At 31.0% G+C, this 20767-nt stretch overlaps 1 protein-coding gene across 3 annotated transcripts in view; it reads left to right on the forward strand.

Moving 5' to 3' along the window:
* LOC134719750 (uncharacterized) overlaps nucleotides 1-19618 on the forward strand; it is a 20086-nt gene extending 468 nt beyond the window's left edge. The window contains exons 1-4 of one of the 3 annotated variants that reach the window (XM_063582712.1): nucleotides 5662-5736; nucleotides 7198-7362; nucleotides 8625-8722; nucleotides 16106-19618. In XM_063582712.1, the coding sequence (XP_063438782.1) occupies nucleotides 7240-7362; nucleotides 8625-8722; nucleotides 16106-17117 (1233 nt within the window). In that variant the 5' untranslated portion in view covers nucleotides 5662-5736; nucleotides 7198-7239 and the 3' untranslated portion in view covers nucleotides 17118-19618. Of the gene's footprint in view, nucleotides 1-5661; nucleotides 5737-7197; nucleotides 7363-8624; nucleotides 8723-16105 lie in introns of those variants that run through there. The other 2 variants (XM_063582725.1, XM_063582720.1) reach the window with 2 other exon arrangements.
* The last annotated feature ends 1149 nt before the right edge of the window (nucleotides 19619-20767 follow it).

The following is a 20767-nucleotide window of genomic DNA, read 5'->3' on the forward strand; positions in this document are numbered from 1 at the left end:
CTTGTACGGAATGACACTTTCACATTGATGTTACATACATGTGATCACATGTGTTCCCTTTTTTATATTCTAGTTTAATTATCTATCATGTTGCAACTAATAACCTCTGAACTTCAGAAGTCCATCCAAGTTAATTTTAGGATAGCTTGCAGTAACACTTGAAGGTCATGGAAAAATAACTAATTGATCACCACCACGAATACGTTGACCGTCACAGTGTCTTAACTTTCAAGACGGACATTTTTAACACTGTATATCATGATATCGTGTAACTCAGTGTTTATTTTCAAGGATGATTTATAGTATTTGAAAACATAATATAATACATTAAAATGTACGATGAGGCTCTAGTATATTTATTATCATTAGGGGTCTCTAGTTGAATGGACTAAAGAAGTTTATCTCAGTACTGTCCAATCACTCAGTAGTATGTCAACACTAAGGATGTTTCTCTCAGTCTGCACTTGGCAGGTGCGTACCTACGACTCCAATCGTAATTGACTAGGATTGCCAGTTTTCCTCGTTATCTCCTCTAATAAAAACGGACCGCCACGAAATAGCAAAAGAGGCATCAAACACCAAAATAATCAATCAATCAATATTGCCATTAAATATTTCAAAATATCAACTAAACAAGAAGTCCGTTACTCATCAATATACTTGTCGAATTTGTAATGCGTCTCAAACTTGCTATCTACAGTATATGATACAGTCGAAGTCGTTGAAGAAGAAGTTGTTAATAAAAAAAGAAGATGTGGTATGTTTGGAAGGGAGACAGCTCTCCACAAGAGACCAAAATGACACAGAAAATAACAACAAAAGGTCACCGTACGGCCTTCAACAATGGACAAAGCCCATACCGCTTAGTCAACTATAAAGTTTAATTTCTTTCATGATACAATATTGTTTTCAGCGTCCAGTCAACATATACTAGTACCAGTCTAGTATTTGTTCCGCCTTACTGAAGTTCTAGTGGACACTTTGCTCTAAACAATGTCATTGTTCCTGTTGGAATAAATATTGATTTCAATACCCCTACCTTACTTATGTGCCTGGCATGCATTTTTTAATCTACGTCATTTCATATTATAACCTTGATTAAACTCTTTTCTGAAATTCTTTTGTATCGATACAGGCATTCCATGACACATTATTGTGCTCTGACACTATTATTTAGGTGCCATGACATAATCCTGAAATGTTTAAGGCCGGAATATCGCATTCCTGATCAACGCCCAGTAAGTGTTCTCATAAACGTCTGCTGTCTCTTTGCTATCTTTGACGTCCACTTTAAAGTTTAATGTTGCTTTCATTGACGTCCACTGTCATGTTGCTTTCTTTGACGTCCGCTTTAATGTTGCTTTCTTTGACGTCCGCGTTGACGTTGCTTTCTTTTGACGTCCACAGTCAAGGTTGCTTTCTTTGACGTCCGCATTTACAGTTGCTTTCTTTGACGTCCGTATTTACGTTGCTTTCTTTGACGTCCGCTGTTACGTTGCGTTCTTTGACGTCCGCGTTAAAGTTGCTTTCTTTGACGTCCTCTTTTACGTTGCTTTCTTTGACGTCCGCGTTGACGTTGCTTTCTTTGACGTCCGCGTTGACGTTGCTTTCTTTGACGTCCACATTCACGTTACTTTCTTTGACTTCTGCTTTTACGTTTATTTTTTTACATTTTCACAGGAGAAGTCTTATAATCAAGTCTGATTAAATAAAACCTATCAATGCTAATAAACTATACTGCAGTGAGAGGTATAATTTGTATAAGTGAAGACTACACTTATAATCTAGGAATAAAACTGAGAGTGGGAATGGGGAATATATCAGAGAGACAACAACCCGACACAAAGAGTAGATAACAGCCAAATGCCACCAATGGGTCTTCAATTCAGCAAGAAAATTCCGCACCCGGAGGTGGAACTTAGCTGGCCTCTAAATTAAAAATGTTTACTTGTTCTGTGAAAATTGACGTCATACTAACTCCAAAACATATGAATGAACTGAAATTTAAAAAAAAATACATACAAGACTATAAAAGCCAGAGGCTCTTGACCGTTAGGACAGGCGCAAAAATGCGGCGAGTTAAACATGTTTTGTGAGATCTCAACCCGCCCTCTATACTTCTGGCCAATGCAAAATAAAGAAACACAGCGCTAGCAATGCGCAAAGTAAAACTCAGCTTACAAGAAGTCCCGAGTCCAGTGTTAGCAAAGACCTACTAGCAGTTACTGACATGCCAGCCTCAGACCTCAACTAAACTGATTGAAATATTATGACTTCATCGTACGAAAATCAAGTATATCAATATCATTTCTCATTTTATAATTTAGGCTAGTTTCGTTTCATTTTTCCAACACGTATATACTTCATTAATACTTGTATTTGTTTTTTATTCGGAAGAAAAACCGGTCTTCAACTTGAATTAAATGCCGGTGCAAAATTTGAGAGTAGACTGTACTGAATTTATGTGTGAGATTCACTGGGAACAAATCGATTGAATATCAATTCATATACACACTTCAAATTACAAAAGTCACGAAAACAACACAATTTTAAACATACCTTACCATGGATGACATATAAAAGTTAAAAAGCATTAGTATGCAAAAATTAAAGTATATTTTAAAACATAGCTAGAATAACAAGCACACAGATACTAGCAACCAAAAATATTAAACCGTCAAACAAAATAAGACAAAGACATTATGTTTCCACAACTTTGCCATATACGGGGAGGTTACACTTAAAGATAAAAATACAGAAAGAAAATCATATCGAAATGAAGTATAGGTGTTTCAAAAATTTCAATGAAGAAGCCTTTTCGACAGACTTACATCAAACCCCTTTTCATATTGTTGAAATGGAAGATGATATTGATATTGGTGTCGACAAATGCTATGAATTTTATAATCAAGTTATTAACAAGCATGCACCAATGAAAACTAAAAGAGTAAAAACATTTGTACAAGCGGAATGGTTTAATGAAAAAATTGAAAATGAATCTACCGTAAAGCAAAAAAGGAATATTACCAAAACGCTATAACTAGTTCCAAAATTAGTGAAGAACTTTGGAATCATATTGAAGAGTTAAATCCAAAAGAGGATAATATTTTCCCACCTAAAATGCAGTATGAAAATCAAAGGGTTTATATCAACCAAGATATTGTAAATACTCTTAAGGTACATTCATGGTATACCGCCATCTTGGATTGTACAATCACAGTACACTGAAAATCGGTCTAGTTATTTTTTTAAATTTGCAAATTTGGCGAGAGACTTGCAATTCAATGGCTAGACTGTTTTTCTACATAAGGAAATGTTAATTAATTGTATTATCCAAAATATTTCAACAAATATCATTTTTTTTTTTTTAAATCAGTTTTATCAAATGAGCAATTTAAGGAGAGATAACTCTTTTAGTACAAAATTTATACTGGGCTAATAGGGATTTTTTTTTATTTTTACTTGTAGCAAGAAAACAAGTTCGGTGACATCATGCTTTTTATTTTCTTAAAACATATTATGAAATCGATATTCTCACAATTCATTTCAAAATTCTATCTCATAGAATTTTTTTTATGCACATGTGTGTTTTTACATGAACAAACTAACCAAATTTTGGCAATTTTCAATGGCACATAGCTTAAAAAATAGCACGGTGACCCCTACTTTTTATTAAATTATGAAAAAAGCATAGTAAAATCTGCATTTTGGCAAATTATAAGAAAATTCTGTCTCAAAAAATATTTACTTATGATTTATTTTTTATCCGTAGCTGAAAAACTTAATGGATATAATACTTCAGATATGGATTTTTCTATGCTACAAAATTTTACAAGTACAAAATTGAAGAAAAATGTTTTTTTTTTAATTTAAAACTCATTTCTGTCGGAGAGGTGTGTTCTCAACTAAAACATCTTAATATTAATAAATCCGCAGTGGCCGATGGAATTGGTCCCAAGTCTTTACAGCTAAGTGCAGACATAATATCCCCATCATTAACTTTTTTAATAAACAAAAGTATAACTTTAAATCGTTTTCCGCAAAGATTAAAACTTGCAAGAGTAACTGCTATACATAGAGGAGGACCAAGAGATAGTCCCTCAAATTATCGTCCAATTTCTATTTTAAATACCATATCTAAAATTTTCGAGAGACACATATGTACACAGTTATATGAATTCCTAAACAATAATGAAAATTGTTACATATCGCCCAGTCAGGTTTCAGACAAGGTCATTCCTGTCAAACAGCCGCGGCTAACTAAACTAATTGACGAATGGTTAAAATATTAAGATAATGGAGAAATAGTTGGTACAGTGTTTTTAGATTTCAGTTAGGCTTGTGTCCTTATTAACAATGCCATACTTTTAGAAAAGTTAAAATTTTATCATATCGGAGAATATATGATAGATTGGATAAAATCATATTTGTCTGAAAGACAACAAGACGTCCAATGATCTCCAATACGCTAACATTAAATCTAATAAATCGTTTGTAAAGTATGGAGTGCCTTAAGGTTCTATTTTAGGTCCGCTGTTATTTTTAATGTATATAAATGATTTACCACTTCATGTTAAATAATCCAACATGGGTTTATATGCTGATGATTCAACATTGCATTTTCATGATAAAAACATTGAAAAAATAAACAGCATATTGCAAAATGATTTAAATGCTACACAATCTTGGTGTAACAATAACAGTATAAAAAGCAATTCACACTGAAAACTAAGTGTATGGAATTCGGTTCAAAACAAAAACTTACACAACTATCAGAATTATGCATTACCGTCAACGAAACATGTATTGAGAATGTTCATTCTTTCAAATTAATTGGAATTGACATTGATGAAAATTTAAGCTGGCCGAAGATCATGTTGATCGTATCTGTAAAATTATCTCATCTAAAATATCACTACATTGTAGTTCAGTTTGAGGAACTTATTACAAAAAGATTCAGATAGAATCATAAAACTTCATAATGAGTAGCAACAATTATACTGGAATGCGATATTTCTGTTCCATCTAATTTCATGTTTTCATCTTTACCAAAATAATAAAATACCAACAATCTATTATGATGTATAACATTGTAAATGGACTAACACCTGATTACTTAGCAATGCTAAATATTGATGATGTGCAACACCACAACTTACGATCTGTCTCTAATAATATTATGATCTTTTTGTTCCCGTGATCCATTTTTTTCTGTAAGATTACCTATAGATGTAGGCATATTTTAACATTTCCTTTTATCACACCAAAGTGGGGTTTTCATGCACAATCTATCTACAATCTGTCAATTTTGTACAACCTGTAGCGTGGGGAAAAAGCTGTGTGAGACAGCTTTTTTTTTATATATTTTGTTAAAATAAAGTGACATGATATTAACTACATTTTGGCAAAATTAAAAAGTCTTTCGATTTTAATCTATACTCCCTTCATCTATCTTAAATATGCCTTTTAAGAAAAATATCTTTTTACCAAATAAAAACATTAATTGTTAGAAATAAATGTGCCTTTGGCAATCAATCGGTTTTAACTAAACTCCACGAAAAAAAAATCGACGCACACAGTTTAGTATGTTGCAACTACATATAACTGTAAAACTGGTTTATTTCGAGACATTCCGAACATCCGCTTGTCATGCGTATTATTTATAAACTTCCGGGTTGGTTGCTTTCGTTGACCTGTTGTTGATGGAAAATATCAGCAAGTTTGTAAGAAAACATGGTAATATAAGACAGTAGATTGCCTAAAATATAGACTTTCGAAAAGAGATAATTGCCCATTTTCTTTTAAAAAGACACCTGGGTCGATTGTCCGCGACTAGTATTGTAACGTGGTTCTACCATGTTTGTTATTGTAAGATAATGTATTGATTAATTTTGGAAAATCCCTTACCTTTGAGGTTATTCCTTAAAATTTTAATAATATTATTATCCTTCAACAAGGCTAAGAAAAAGTGTAAGTATGATGCTGGGATATTCTTGACTACAGTTTTTAAATATTTAAAATAATATGATTTGCCATCATTTGCCATCTGACATTTGGAAAACATTTTATTTTTTTATTTTAATAGGAGATCTTTAATATGTACTATTATTGATACAGCTTTTTTTATATTAAATATTATATTGTCACTCTTTGTATTCAACCATTTAATATTTATTTAACTCAAAACTATGTTGTCACCACTGGCACTGATACGCATGTGACAAAATAAACAAAAAACATAGTCCACATTGGGCACAAGCATATGTTAATGATCAGAAGAAAGCATCTTTAATTAAAAAAATTTATAATTACATGTATAGATATATAAACAATGGATGTACGAGTCATTGTCAGAAAATGTAGATTTATTTGTATGAGCTTTAGAAACAAGACGTTGGGCAAGGTTCACTTAGCTTTTCTCTTGTTCGCAGGGGGTACAAATGAATTTTATATTTTCCCACAATGTACATATATTGTTTTTATACTGTACAAGTACAAATAAAGCAAAACATTATTTTTATACTTGCTGTTTGTACATTAGTTGGCTGATTGCAGGATAAATACATATATTATAGTTTATAATCATTTGGTAATGGCCTATTTTCCAACTGCAGACTGGTTTTGAACCAGCCATGGATAATGGACAGCTGCCTCCATCACTATGTTGGTATGCTAAGCTGAAAGTGATACATTGTACATGTATGCATTTTTAGTAACTGTAGATGGAAAATTAATCATTTCAAAAGTTTTAACCTTTACAAAAGATTAAATTAGAATTTAAGGAATAAAAAAAATTAAAGATTACAAACATTTTTTTTTAAAAGCATTACATACATGTATACATTGTATATATATACAAACATCCTTCCACTTTTTTTAACTTTTTTCCTTATGTTTTTTGCCTTCACACTCATGCTGTGCGATAGCCTAAGTTGATGAGAGATGTTGTAGTAAAGGTCACTTCGTATGGAAAAAGAGTTGGTGAACATGGTGAATAAGGATACAGAATGACAACAAAGATTTGGATGATACAATTTTATTTTGAAAGAAAGTTTATGTACACATGCTTTATCATGTTTATAGTAAAACTAAGTCATTCAAGGATAAAAAAAAAACATATTCTTTTTTTAATTTGAAAGATCATACAACTTTACTTGTTAAAAAAAATTGCAAATAATTTAATGCTCTGTTTTGCAGAATTTAGAATAAGCATAACTGTATAAATGAATATCTACAAAAATGCCACGAGGGAAGACTCCAAACGGCCCATTACCTGCATCAGAGGCCAGCAATGGTAGCCTTGTCTCAATTGAAAGCAGAGAACTTCCATATTTTTATAGCAATTTCAGCAATACAGATGAGGTATGAATCCTATTTAGTATAGAATATTGGGGATTTGAATTTTGTCTGTAAAGATATCTGGGTGTCTAAATGTTGACAATAAATTATTCTTAAACTTTTGTAAAAGACTTCTGGACAATCTAAGCTTACATTGTTTCAAAGTCCAATATAAAACTGGGCATTACATTCAGTGTTTTTTTCATTGATATACATTGAAATTAAAGAAATCACAGTTACTATATATTGTGAAACTTGATTGTTCTTTATTGAGAAAACATTAGTGATTTTAATTCAATAAGATATATTGCTTTTCATGAATATCACTGAAATTTCAAATTCAAATATGGGGGTTATGGGCTTTATTTTCTTAGAAAATTAAAAAAAACAAAACACTAATTGTCAAATTCAATTTAATTATCTGCCCTTGAATTAAAAGGAATTTTTTTCTGAAAATTTTAATTATACATGATTTTAATAAAACTTAATTTGTTCTACATTATTAATATTTACTCTTAAAATTTGAAGTTTAAGATGTTTTGTTGTATATTGAATGATACTTCATATTGCATAAGCTAATTTTTAAATCAGAATTTAGTATTTTTTATTTTACAACATGCCCAAAAGGGATGCCTTTAAAAAAGACCCACAGATCTACCTGAAAAGCAAAAGAAAATGGATATGCAATGGTGTTCTTTTGAAGTTGTTACTGGAGTTATGGGACTTAGACCATATTTGGATTATTTTTACCGCAATGGCCCATTTTGTACCACTATTTTATCGGAGTAATGGGACTTTGACTCTTTTTTTCAACTTATCTACCACTTTGACTTTTATAGTTTAAAATACACTAGAATGGGCTTAACCCAAAAATAAGTTGGTTTACAGTATTTGATTGTACATTTATCTCTGGAAGCAAAATGTGATAACATAAATATCATATAACATATATTTTGGGGTTTTTCTGAAATTTTGATAGACTGATACAGTTCAATCTAATCTTTTTTGATTTTTTACATGTATTCATTAATTATAAAAAATGAAATTTCATTAAAATCCAAAAATATTGCCTAATCATTACCTTATTTACTGTACATTTTCATGGTTTGTTTTCCAGGTTTTTTTTTAATTTTTTTTTTATCCAACATATATAATATGTACAACAGTACAGTTATCAAACAGTAAGTTCATATATATAAATGTAATATAATACAACCTATTAGAAAATGTATAGAACTTGAAAATAACATTTTGTTTGGATTTTATAATTGTATCTTGTTTTCCAGGTTGCTGACTACTTGCTCCATAAATCAAAGTCTAAAGTTGGAGTGTTTCTGGTCAGACCAAGTTTTAAAAATAGATCTATGCTAACAGTTTCTGTTGTGTAAGTACATATATCATTGTCTTTGTAATGTTTGGCCAGCATATATACCCACTTTCTGCTGTGTCATTCAATTTATACATTTGAATGGACTTTTTTGCACAGTATCAATGATGTGATTCATTTTTTTGTGCTTTGATTTTTATGATCTTTACCATGTGGGAAAGGGGAGAAGGGTATACAATACACAGTAATTGGGCGAAAAAGTGCAGAATAAAAGTAGAAGAAAATAGACAAAAAGATTGAAGATTTTAGAAAAATGGGGTTTTGAAATATAAAGATAATACTTTCATTTAACCAGAAGTGGCTTATTATCTCCCTTAATTGATGGAAAAGGTTTCTCAAACATTGTATTTTCAAAATCAGTGTGTGATACATGTAAGCTATCATTGAAGCCAGGATATGGACCATAATTTGCTATTGGGCTCCGTTTCCTATATCTATAGAAAAGTGATAAAATGTGAATTACTGTAAGAAAAGTTGCAACTACATCTAAAGATGCCATTATTTTTATCAACATACAAGTGTATGCTACTCTTCCCTAGAAAAAAAATTAAAATATACGAATTTCAAAGATTCTACAACCGTATTTTTGTGTCGTTTCTCGCGTTACTTTTTGCTTCCGAAGAGCATAACGCTGACTGATTTATAGATAATCGTCACCGGCAAATTCGTAACTTTTGCTTTCAAATAACAAAGAACATCGACCAACAAGAATAGTGAGAAGAAAATGCCGAGAACTATAAGTATTTATGTAGCAGATGTAAGAACAGTGGTGTGATTTTTGTGTCCGATTTCGTAACGCAATTTTTAGATGATGTAATCTGCTTTGTTGTAATAGAATTCTTAAAAACAATATGCAAATATGAACTCTCGCGAGATGTTCAAACAGGTAAATCCGAGATGATTTACATTCTTGTTTTGATCTTCGTAATAATTAAGTAAGAAAATTACGTTATCGTTATGCGTTACATTTCACACGAAACAGAAGTCCAGTTATTTATTAAAATTGTTTTTGTCCTTAAGTTCTAATCATTTCCGGTCATACGTGAAACATGTGACTAACATGTGATAACGCCATTACGGCCGGATGTACGAAATGCTAGGTCTAAACATTGTTTTTGTTTCCAACAAGATGTTAGCAAACATAATCTGTAGACTTGTTTTGTCTTGTTTAAAAGAGGAAAATACAATTGTCAAAGAGATTGCGCCGGTGGTCTGTTATTTTTCCTATGTGCATAATGTTACATACGATCCTGTGTGAAAATAAATGCCCAATGACTTGACAAAATCGATTTCATATTTGACAGACGTTAGAACACACTTCGTTTCCCGATAATGACGTGAAGAGTCCTTGGAAAAATCAATCGAAATTACGTCTCTTATCATTGTACCAATGCTCGTTGGATTGATTTAACTTCAGCAGTAAATATTACTGGATATTTTAGGTGAATAAATATAATTTAATAAAATATACATGTTAATAAACCGTTACACTTGGAATGTACAAAGTTGGAATCTTTGTCACAGTTTTTAATTAATATTTTTTATTCATGTTCTGCAAACACTTATCAGAAACGCAATAAACTTGTCAAAGGAGAAGTAAACTTTTACCATGCATGACTTTAAAGGAAGTACTTTATTGATTTTAGCCCACTAAAGTAGGTTAAAATGTGGAAACCATGTAGATGGTGTACAGGTCACAAGTATCACATTGTGCCTATTTTAAAGATTTTAATTCCAAGTTAAAAGTTTTTTCTTTACTGGATTTAAAGAATGTTACATTGCCAATGATTTGGAATAAATTATATATAACTGGAATATCAAAATCAAATATAAATACATTTGTTTGGCTTAAACATCAAGATACAACGATTATGGTATCCTGTATCAATGAAGAAAATATGGAAAATTCTGAATAAATTGTACTAATTGTTTTCAAAACAAGCACATATTTAGGAGTTTTATAATACTGTTACATTTAAGATGGATTTTAAGAAAAAGTATACTGTTCAGATTATTTTAAGCAGATTTTGCAATAAAATAAAACTAAAAAAATGCTTTCGGTTTCTTATGGTTTCCTGTCAGGTTTAAAAAAACCTTTAATATAACATTGAAAATAGATTTTAAATATTAACATGAAGCAAGTAACACTAGTAATGGTGTTTATTTATGCCTTTTGAATTATATTGTGCAAAATTAAGAATAAGGATACAAAAAGAAACCAAAGGCCGAATACCAAATTATGGTCCATATATTGTTTTTTATCAACATTTTCAGTTAATTTAAGTGGAAAGACCTTCAATTGTTTTTTAATTTCTTTTATAATTGTTATTTCTTTGCTACATGTATATTAAGTTTGTGGTTTGTTTTTATTTTTGTCACAATTTAATTGTAACTAATTATGTTTATATCTCAAGAAAAATAATTTATGTTACTGTAATACTGTACCATTAAAAGGTGTGCCACATTAAAGGCTAGAATTTCAAAATACTTGGTTGTCATGAATGAGGCTTGAAGGTCCAGCAGTTAAGTTAATATCATGAAATTAGTTTCTATATTACTTGCTAAAATCTTACTTCTGAAATACAGAATCTGAATAAAGATTTCAATTGAATACAAATTATTTCACTTTGTTGAGAGATACATGTATACTGGTTTGCTGTAGTTGAATAACGACAAGATAGTAAAACAATGTGTAAACATTTGTAACTTTATAATTAAGTTGACTTACATGAATGATCTAAGAGAAAAGACAATTACTGTATTTATTCTAATAAACGCCCCGGGGGCAAAGACAATTTCCGAAAGGGGGGCGGCAAGTAGAGAAACGAATTTCGTACCTTACTTCATTGACCTTTACCTGAATTTTGTTGAAACAAACTATAGTAACATACACATGTTTCTTATTGTCTCTATATTTATCTGTAAATAGCGTTTATCGGTATTGGACCTCATCTAATAATTTGTTAAAATTTTCGAATGAACAAGCGTCAACATCAATGGAACATAATTTCAACAGCTCAATTAGGGGTTATAATGTATACAAAAGTATCGGGAGTTATGCAATCGCTGACAAACTAAGGTGTGAACAAGAGGAAGCTAATCCAAATGATAAATTTGTCGTCAAACTTTGTATAAAAGTGACAAAATGGGGGTGTTTATCAGAAGTCAAAAGTTCTGAACACACTAGTTTCGGTAGGGGGCGTTAATTAGAAGGGGGGCTTTAAATAGAATAAATACAGTATTATTTTTTTTATATTTAATGGTATATAAACCAAATATTATCTTTAAATCAATTGGATTAAAAACTGCTAATGGTTGACGCTTTATTAGGCTCCTTTGCTATAATACAGTTTTACTTTCCAAGAAGGGAATAATTAGTTATCAAAAGTACCAGGATTATAATTTTATACGCCAGACGCGCGTTTCGTCTACATAAGACTCATCAGTGACGCTCAGATCAAAATAGTTAAAAAGCCAAAACAAATACAAAGTATACCTGCTTCAAATTATATTTTCATGTCCCATTTATGGGCATTATGTTTTCTGGTTTGTGCCTTTGTCTGTCAGTCTGTTCGTTCATCCATCCGTTCATATGTCTGTCCCACTTCAGATTAAAGTTTTTGGTTGAGGTAGTTTTTGATAAAGCTGAAATCCAATTAACTTAAAACTTAGTACACCTGTTCCCTATGATATGATCTTTCTAATTTTAATGCCAAGATTTTCCCCCATTTTCAGGGTCCAGTGAATTTGGAAAATGATAGTGCATATGGGGGATCCGTGTACTTGGGACACATTCTTGTTATGACTATAATAGTGAATGTTATTCATTGTAGAAAACTAATTGTATTTACAACCTTGTTAAGTATCAAACTGTGCTTGAAACAATATTAATGCAATTAATTATTTTCTAAAACAAATTTAGTTACTGATCAAACAAAAAATAAGTTTGGTTATTATCTTGATTATTATTATAAACAGCAATAATGTTCAGCAGTCTCTACAAATAAGTCAACATGACCAAAATGGTTAATTGACCCCATAAGGAGTTATTGCCCTTTAAAGTCAAATCTATCAATTTTTCATAAATTTTTGTTATCTTTTACAAAATTCTTCTCTGGAAACAACGGAGACAAAGGAGTAGGTCCGGTAAGGACCGATTTTGGCCTCAAATTTCAGTTTCATCTGACGAAAGATTTTGACCACTTTTTAAACACTTAAGTGTCTATTTCATTTGATTCAATTATTTTTTGTGAAAGATTTTAACTCATTAAGTCATAAAAAATGATCCGATTCAAGCTTAAATATGAAAAACCTACCAAATATGCGAAAAAATGTCACTTTTCAGATAGTTTTTGTCAAAAATGAAAGTGGCCGCATCCGTGTTCATCCTCAATCTTTATATATGTTATGTATTATCATCAAATACAACTTCCATTTAAATATTTTGGATGAACACGAATGCGGCCACTTTCGTTTTACACGGAAACCGTCTAAAATTTAACTAAAATGCTTGAATTTTGATGATTTCAGTAATTTAGCATGACTTAATGGTGCTAGTTCTCAATATATGTGCATTGCATTGCCAAAAAACAGCCAATATTTATGTAGCAGAACCATTCTACTATCCAATAAATAACTAAAAGTTTACATTTTCAGAATTTTGTAAAACTGCTATATTTTGGGGCCAAAAAGGGCTCTTACCGGACCTACTCCTTTCATCAGCATTAGAGTATCTAATTTAAAAATTGTGTCCAATGACCCTATCTGCCAACCAACATGGCAGACATGGCTAAAAATAGAACTATGGGGAAAAAGCAAAAGTATAACAGTTGCATTATTTCATGCATCATACAATAGAATTGTAAATAAAAATACATCAGGTGAGCAACACAGGCTCCTTGGAGTCTCTAGTTTGGGTTGATCCCTTTGTATGAATTGTAATTAGGCTAAGTTTGATATCTAGGATTTAACATAATAAAATAAACGGGTTCACTGTTTGTTAAAAATTTAAAGGTTATCTTTTTCCATGTTTTCCAGACAAACAAATTTCTTATCAGAGATGAAAACTTTTTAAACATAAAATCTCCATTCTTTTAATTTAGACAATACATCAAATATTTGATGTTTGAAAAGAATTATCACACATAAATCTAGAACAGATATTTTGCCCCTATTTAAATGCTTGAAAAAATTTAAAAGCATAAATCATTATTTTTATGTATGATTATCTATTCAACGAAATTATTTCACCGATAATTTAAAGTTCAGACTGACATACTTTAATTCTTGCATACCAATGATGATGTCTTTATGTATGTACAGTATGTATGAATGAATAGGGAAGAAACATTTTAAATCATAAACAACCTTCCTCAATGCCAGGATTTTAAATTAGCATATATTTAGTAAATTACCTTTTTGCATGTCTTATTCAGTTTACATATATATTGACACAGAGTTTCTTTCGTTACTGGTTTATTAATTTGTAAATTGAAACAGGAAGAGTGTTGCATTTAGTTCAGAATATATTACATTAAATGCATATGCTACATTTAACATGATTGAATCTATTGCAACTTAGACGAACACAAATATGAGATTTATTAATTTTTAGCCCTGAAGCCAGCTTTAGTAGAATGTAATTTAATTAAATAGGAGATTTTGATGCTTGTGATTGCAGCCTTGTTAGATTTTAAAAATTAAGTAAAAAAACTGCTTCAATATGGGAAAGATATGTTAAATTTATTATAAGTATCACACATGAACACAGTATGTGTAATATTTGTTTTGAAATTGTTGATAAAAAAAATGGTCCATTGTTGATACTTTGAAAAAAAAATATAGATACAAAAATAAAATAGAGTCATTAAAAAGATATTTGTATGAAAAAACTAAATTGCTACAAGGAAATGACTATACTAGTATATACCTAGTGATAAATACATGCACACAGTATTTTAAAAAGTGTCTATTTTAAAGTCTATTTACATTTAAAATTCTAAGTTGTCCATTTTCTAAGATGGCATCCAGGTACTCTTATTTGTATACTGTCAAACAGAAAAAAACAGACCTGATTTAGCAAGTTGATAAGGTAGCAAGGAAAGGTAATTAACAAAGAGACAAGACACATTAAATAATTTTCCTATTCAATCAATAGGCCTCAATGGCTGAGTCGTCTAAGTAGTTCATTTACACTCAATTTTACAGTATCCACTGCCATGCAAACACTTAAGTTGCTTGTTCAAACCCTGCTCATGGAGATGTGTGTGTTAGACTCCAATCTTAATTGATAATATAAGTTATATGGTTCACTACTGACCCCTTACGGATCCATAGAGGGTTAGTAAAATCCATAGGGGGTGAGGCCAGAGGCAAAGTCCCCTATGAATTTGATTCACACTCTATGGATCCGTAGGGGGTCAGTAGTTAACCCTATAACGAATTTATCGGACGCTGGACTTTTTCTGCGGCGTTGTGTTGATAAATAAACAATGAAACACAACAACATTAATAGATGACGTCGCCATTAACGCGTCACGAACCCCATATGAAACTTACTAACCCCATACGGTCTCATAGGGGGTCACTACATGATGGCGTTTAACCAATCACAGCGTGATAATTCATCTGTGGTCTGATAAGGATTTTTAGTTTTCCTTTTAATGGTGGGTGATTAATACCAAGGGATCTGGTTTTCTCCACAAATTAACACTGGTCCCAATGATACAAGTATCACAAAAGCAGTTGGGGGATTTGGTTCTCTCCACAAATTAACACTGGTCCCAATGATACAAGTATCACAAAGGTAGTTGGGAATCTGGTTCTCTCCACAAATTAACACTGGTCCCAATGATACAAGTATCACAAAGGCAGTTGGGGGATCTGGTTCTCGCCACAAATTAACACGGGTCCCAATGATACAAGTATCACAAAAGCAGTTGGGGGATCTGGTTCTCTCCACAAATTAATACGGGTCCCAATGATACAAGTATCTTAAAGGCAGTTGGGGGATCTGGCTCTCTCCACAAATTAACATGGGTCCTAATGATACAAGTATCACAAAGGCAGTTGGGGGGAAAAGGACAAAGATAACAAGGTGACATTCAAAACTTCAAAACATTGAAGACAACAAAAAGCAAGCAAGTTCACTCGACGAAGAAACATCAAAACTAGGCAAATATGAACACCACTAAAAACGGGGGTAATAGAACATATTTAGATCCTGCATTATTAGTAACACTTGAATGTTGAACCCTGACATGTCATGTTGGTAAGGACACATTTCATGACGAGTCTCGTTCTCATTAAAAGTGGCGTTAAACACAAAAAGACAAATAAACAAGCAGAAAATCACTAATTATAATTTTGATTTCTTTTCAGAGTGGCAGATAAAACAGTGAGACATACAAACATTGTCATAGAAGGAACAGGTGCTTTAAAAAAGTATTACCTTGTAAAGGAAAAGAAGTTTGACAGTGTTGATGAACTCATTAGGTACTACTATGATCATGATGTGAAAAACTTGCAGAAAGTCACCCATGTACGATTTCTTTATCCACTAACACCATCCAATTATCAACAAAGTCGATCTTCTTCTGGTGGTTCTTACCATACAATTAATAGTCAGGGTTCTGGTGGGGGACGTTCAGCATGTGTAGGAGGGAATGATGAAAGACCTCCTTTGCCTGAAAGGAACCATGTACGTAGAGGAAGTCAAGAAAGTTTTAATAGTCAGATGTCTGTTTTTACTGATACAGGTTCTATGAGCTCGGGTACGCCTCTTTTTCATAGCAATAGTGGACCTATACCAATTCCTAAAGGTGCATCGAGTAATAGTATTAATAAAGATGGGTCATTCCATTCTAACTGGACATTGGGACCAAGTGGTGGATCATTTCCACATCTACCATCTCCAACTCTACCCTCACCAACTGACGATATTGCTAAACGTCCTCCACCACCAATTCCTCAAATTCCTCAAAGTGACGTAAACCCATATTATTCTGAAGCAAGGAACGTTGATAAAAGTATAAAAGAAGAACTGAAAAAAGTCATACGTGACAGTGAAAGATGTGACTGTGGAATTCCAAGAGACATATCTGATTTACCACTGGGTTGGACAGTGCATCGTAGTAAAGACGCTGCCACTTATGGCAGAGTATTTTTTCAAAATGAGGCTGGTGTTACAAGCTGGAAACTACCAGAAGATGTAAATCGTAAGCTGACTGCACAGCATCAGACAAATCTGAAAAAATTAAAAGTGATGAAATTTGATGATGATTATTTAGAAAGTAACATACCTCCTGACTTTCTTCCAAGATCACCATCAAATCGCTCAAATGGCAGTGGAATAGGATCTGATGGCAAAAGATTTTCTAATACACAATTTTGATTCATTTGCTTTTATAAATATTTGTAAATGATGAAATGAATATTACACAAGGTTCAAAAAGAGCATTGAAAATTCAGAGTCTGATTACAATAGATCACCTCAGATTGCATTTTCCCCCACTCAGTCCTACATGTATAGTGAAATTGAAAGAGTTTATGTATAATGTAATTCATAAATGTTCCTTTTTGTTTTAGAATTTGATGCGTTTATGGAAAAAAAAATTCACAAGAGTACAATTAAAAACATACATTTCGAATGGTAACGATAGTTCTAATTTCTAAACAACTAGCTATATATATGGTGCTGGGAGGATTAGGAATATCTCTATTCGTTTCGTTTATCAGTTGATGAATTTTCAATGGTATTTTGAATTTTTGTGTATTCAATTTTGATTCCATATCTTGGAAAGAAAGCACATTTTAATTGATGCATTGACTCAACCTTCATCTTAGTTCTATAAATTGTCTGCTGTAGATGTCACATGTCACTAAGTACAATGATAGGATATACATGATGTATGTAAATATAAGTTTGCTAAATGTAAATACATGTATTACATTTTCGTCATGCTTTTCCAAGGAGCAAGATCTGACATGTCTTAAGGGTAACAACATTTGCACCAAGTTATTTTTTTATATGGCATTAGGAAAGCTAAAAATGGAAATGGGAGCTTGCATAATTAATGTCTCATTGTATTCGTTTTCATAATTATCGTTTATCACAACTTTTATTATAAAATCTCTAACAAGTATCTCATTTGCATATTTATGTGGCTAAATATGTTTATTATTATTACTAAGTAATAATGGTGATAGCAAGAATTAAGGTGGTACATTTGTAGATCATTGTTATAAAAGGAAATTACTCATTAATTGGTTCTGTATTTTTGACAGAAGGTTTTATCAATACATTTTTGCATCTTTCAAACCACCTGTCTTAATCTTCAATGTTCAATCAAAAGTTAAATGGTAATAAAAACATCGCAATAATTTCTGAATTTACAGTATAATACTGTCACATGACTGTAAATTCAGAAATTATTGCGAATTATACTGTAAATTCAGAAATTATTGCGATGTTTTATTATGCGAAAAACTTGACAGGGTTATGATAAATCGTAAACATGCATTTTTAAATTTTATATGAATTTAACAGGATTTGTTCTCAATATTGCAAAAATTAAAATCACATTTAAGTCTAAAATGAGAAAATAAAAATAAAAAATGCCATAAATATTTCTGAATTTACAGTAGTTCTTCCAAAACAAAAATAAAAGGATGATTCAATCATATCTTGTGTAAAAACACAGTGCAACCAAAAAGGCTGCCAAATAATATTTCTTTAACTGCAAATATTGTAGACAAGCATACATATAAGTCTGTAGAATATACATTTTTGTACTCTCAACTAGTATTATATTTTTTCAACTTTATTTATCATATACAAAGAGCATGTGATTTGGAAATGTTTGTAATCTCCTTTTTTAATTTCACATTTGTTTAATGTAAACCAGTATTATCTGTCACCGAAAAGTGCTATTCTAGCTGAAAGCTAAGCCGTAATCTCAGTGTTTACAAAAAACATACTGTAATTGGTGCTTTTTTTAACTTTTATATTTTTGATCTGTTACAGCATTGTCAAGCTACATATAACTTTTAAGTCTAAGTGGTGAAGGCTGGTAATGATACTTTTGCATATCAAACTTGTTATTATATTCTTTGTTTATTGATTCTTATGTATTACTGACATATTTTGCCTGTATTTTAAAACTTACTTTATTCTTTATTGAATTGATAAGGTCCTGGGGATAAGTTAAGACTGTCACATTTAAATAACATTTAGTCTTAAATTATTGCAAACTGTTAAATAAGCATTCCAAGCTTCAAACCTCTTCAATGATTAAGATTCAGTGGCACATTTTTATAAATCACTGATTCCCTATTGTTTAACTTTTTACAGCACAACATTTTGAATTTTCATGATCAAAATCTATAAACTTGTATATTTGAAAAAAAAGACAGAAATATATTATTTTATGGAACTTAAAGTGAAAAATCTCTTTTATTTGACCATTCCTTGTTAAAGAATCTCCTCTTAAAGGACTTCTTTTTCAATTCACTCCTAGAAATGTGTTTAACCCATTTAGACACTAGTTTATCTAGGTGATATATGAATTACAAAAATGCTACACTTTTTTGTTCTTGAAAAGTCTGTTATTTCAGTCATACATTCCCCTAAAATATTCAATATATAAATAAGAAATATTATTAGTTATGCATATTGTACCATGTAAACATATCATTTTCCTGAAAGCCAGTTTCATATTTGAATTGTGAATTTGTTAACATTGATGAATGGAATAGTGCATGTATATATGATAGATATATTTGAAGGCAATCCCTACTGTCATGACTGTAGCTGTCTGAATACTATTATTGTTTGTGATTATACCATAAAATATTTGTACATTTAACAATGTTATTTACAATTTGAACAAAACCCAATTTTAATGTCATTAAGTATTTTTATAACTTTTTTTTATAGTACATGTACTATTTTATATATCAGACAGTATTAAAAGCTCAAAATGTAAAAATGTAATCTGTTGAAAAAATCATGTATATTATTTGCATATAAAATAGAACCCCTGAATATGTACATGCATGTTAATCCAGAACTTTGCAGTTGAAACTTTATATAAACATATTATTATCCTGATTTTGATCAGTGTTTTTCATTTTTTTTCGAATGATTGCATAAAATGCTATCAAAAACCTGTTTTCATTGGCTTAATAGCTCTATCTTCCGAGCCTTATCTCTACCGTTGAGGGTTCAAACAACATATTGCAGTCTGGTTAACTTTATTTTTATCCTAGCGAAGCCCATGTCAAGCAATTTATTAATACTATATATACTCAAATATATAATCATAATTGAATAAATTATATATTTGAAATTGGTCTTGGGAGGTGTCAACTAACCTTCATTCTGTCCTATGATTAAGTGCAAACAAACTTTCTTTGATTTGACAAATTCCTTGGCTAAGGAAGTTTTAGGGGAGGAAAAATCACATGTTATGAGAGAAAAAAACAGTACCCCCCTTTTTACTCAAAAGACCAAGATGACCAAGATTTCCATCTTCATGTATTTTTTTTATATTCCACTGGGCAATATAAAAGAAAAATATCTTAATTTATTCTGCAACTAGTTGTGTTTATTTCCTAAACATAGTAACATAGCTATATTTTGTATAATGTCAATTTCATCATGGAACACTTTCTCCACAATCATTGGTTCATTAAGGGATGAAAATAAGTTTGACATTTGTTTTACGATTTAAAAAGCTTTCAATGTATTAATTTAAGTTGCAGTATAAAAACAATAGTAGGTCAATGTCATAAAAATATAAACTTTTTGTACTCAGTAGAACCTCACCCTTCCCCAGTTTCTCAGATACAAAATGGTTTATATTTTTCAAACATTGACCTAATATTGTATATATCTATGGGGGTACCAAATTCTTTGACTACAATAGATATGGCTTGTTTAATTTTTCCAGAAATTTTCACCAAATAATAACTTTGACATGTGGACAAAAGAAATCAAGAAATTTGTACCACACAATTTAAAGCAATAATTTCATTTGATAT

Source organism: Mytilus trossulus, chromosome 1, assembly GCF_036588685.1.
Source record: "Mytilus trossulus isolate FHL-02 chromosome 1, PNRI_Mtr1.1.1.hap1, whole genome shotgun sequence".
NCBI classification, from domain to species: Eukaryota; Metazoa; Mollusca; class Bivalvia; order Mytilida; family Mytilidae; genus Mytilus; species Mytilus trossulus.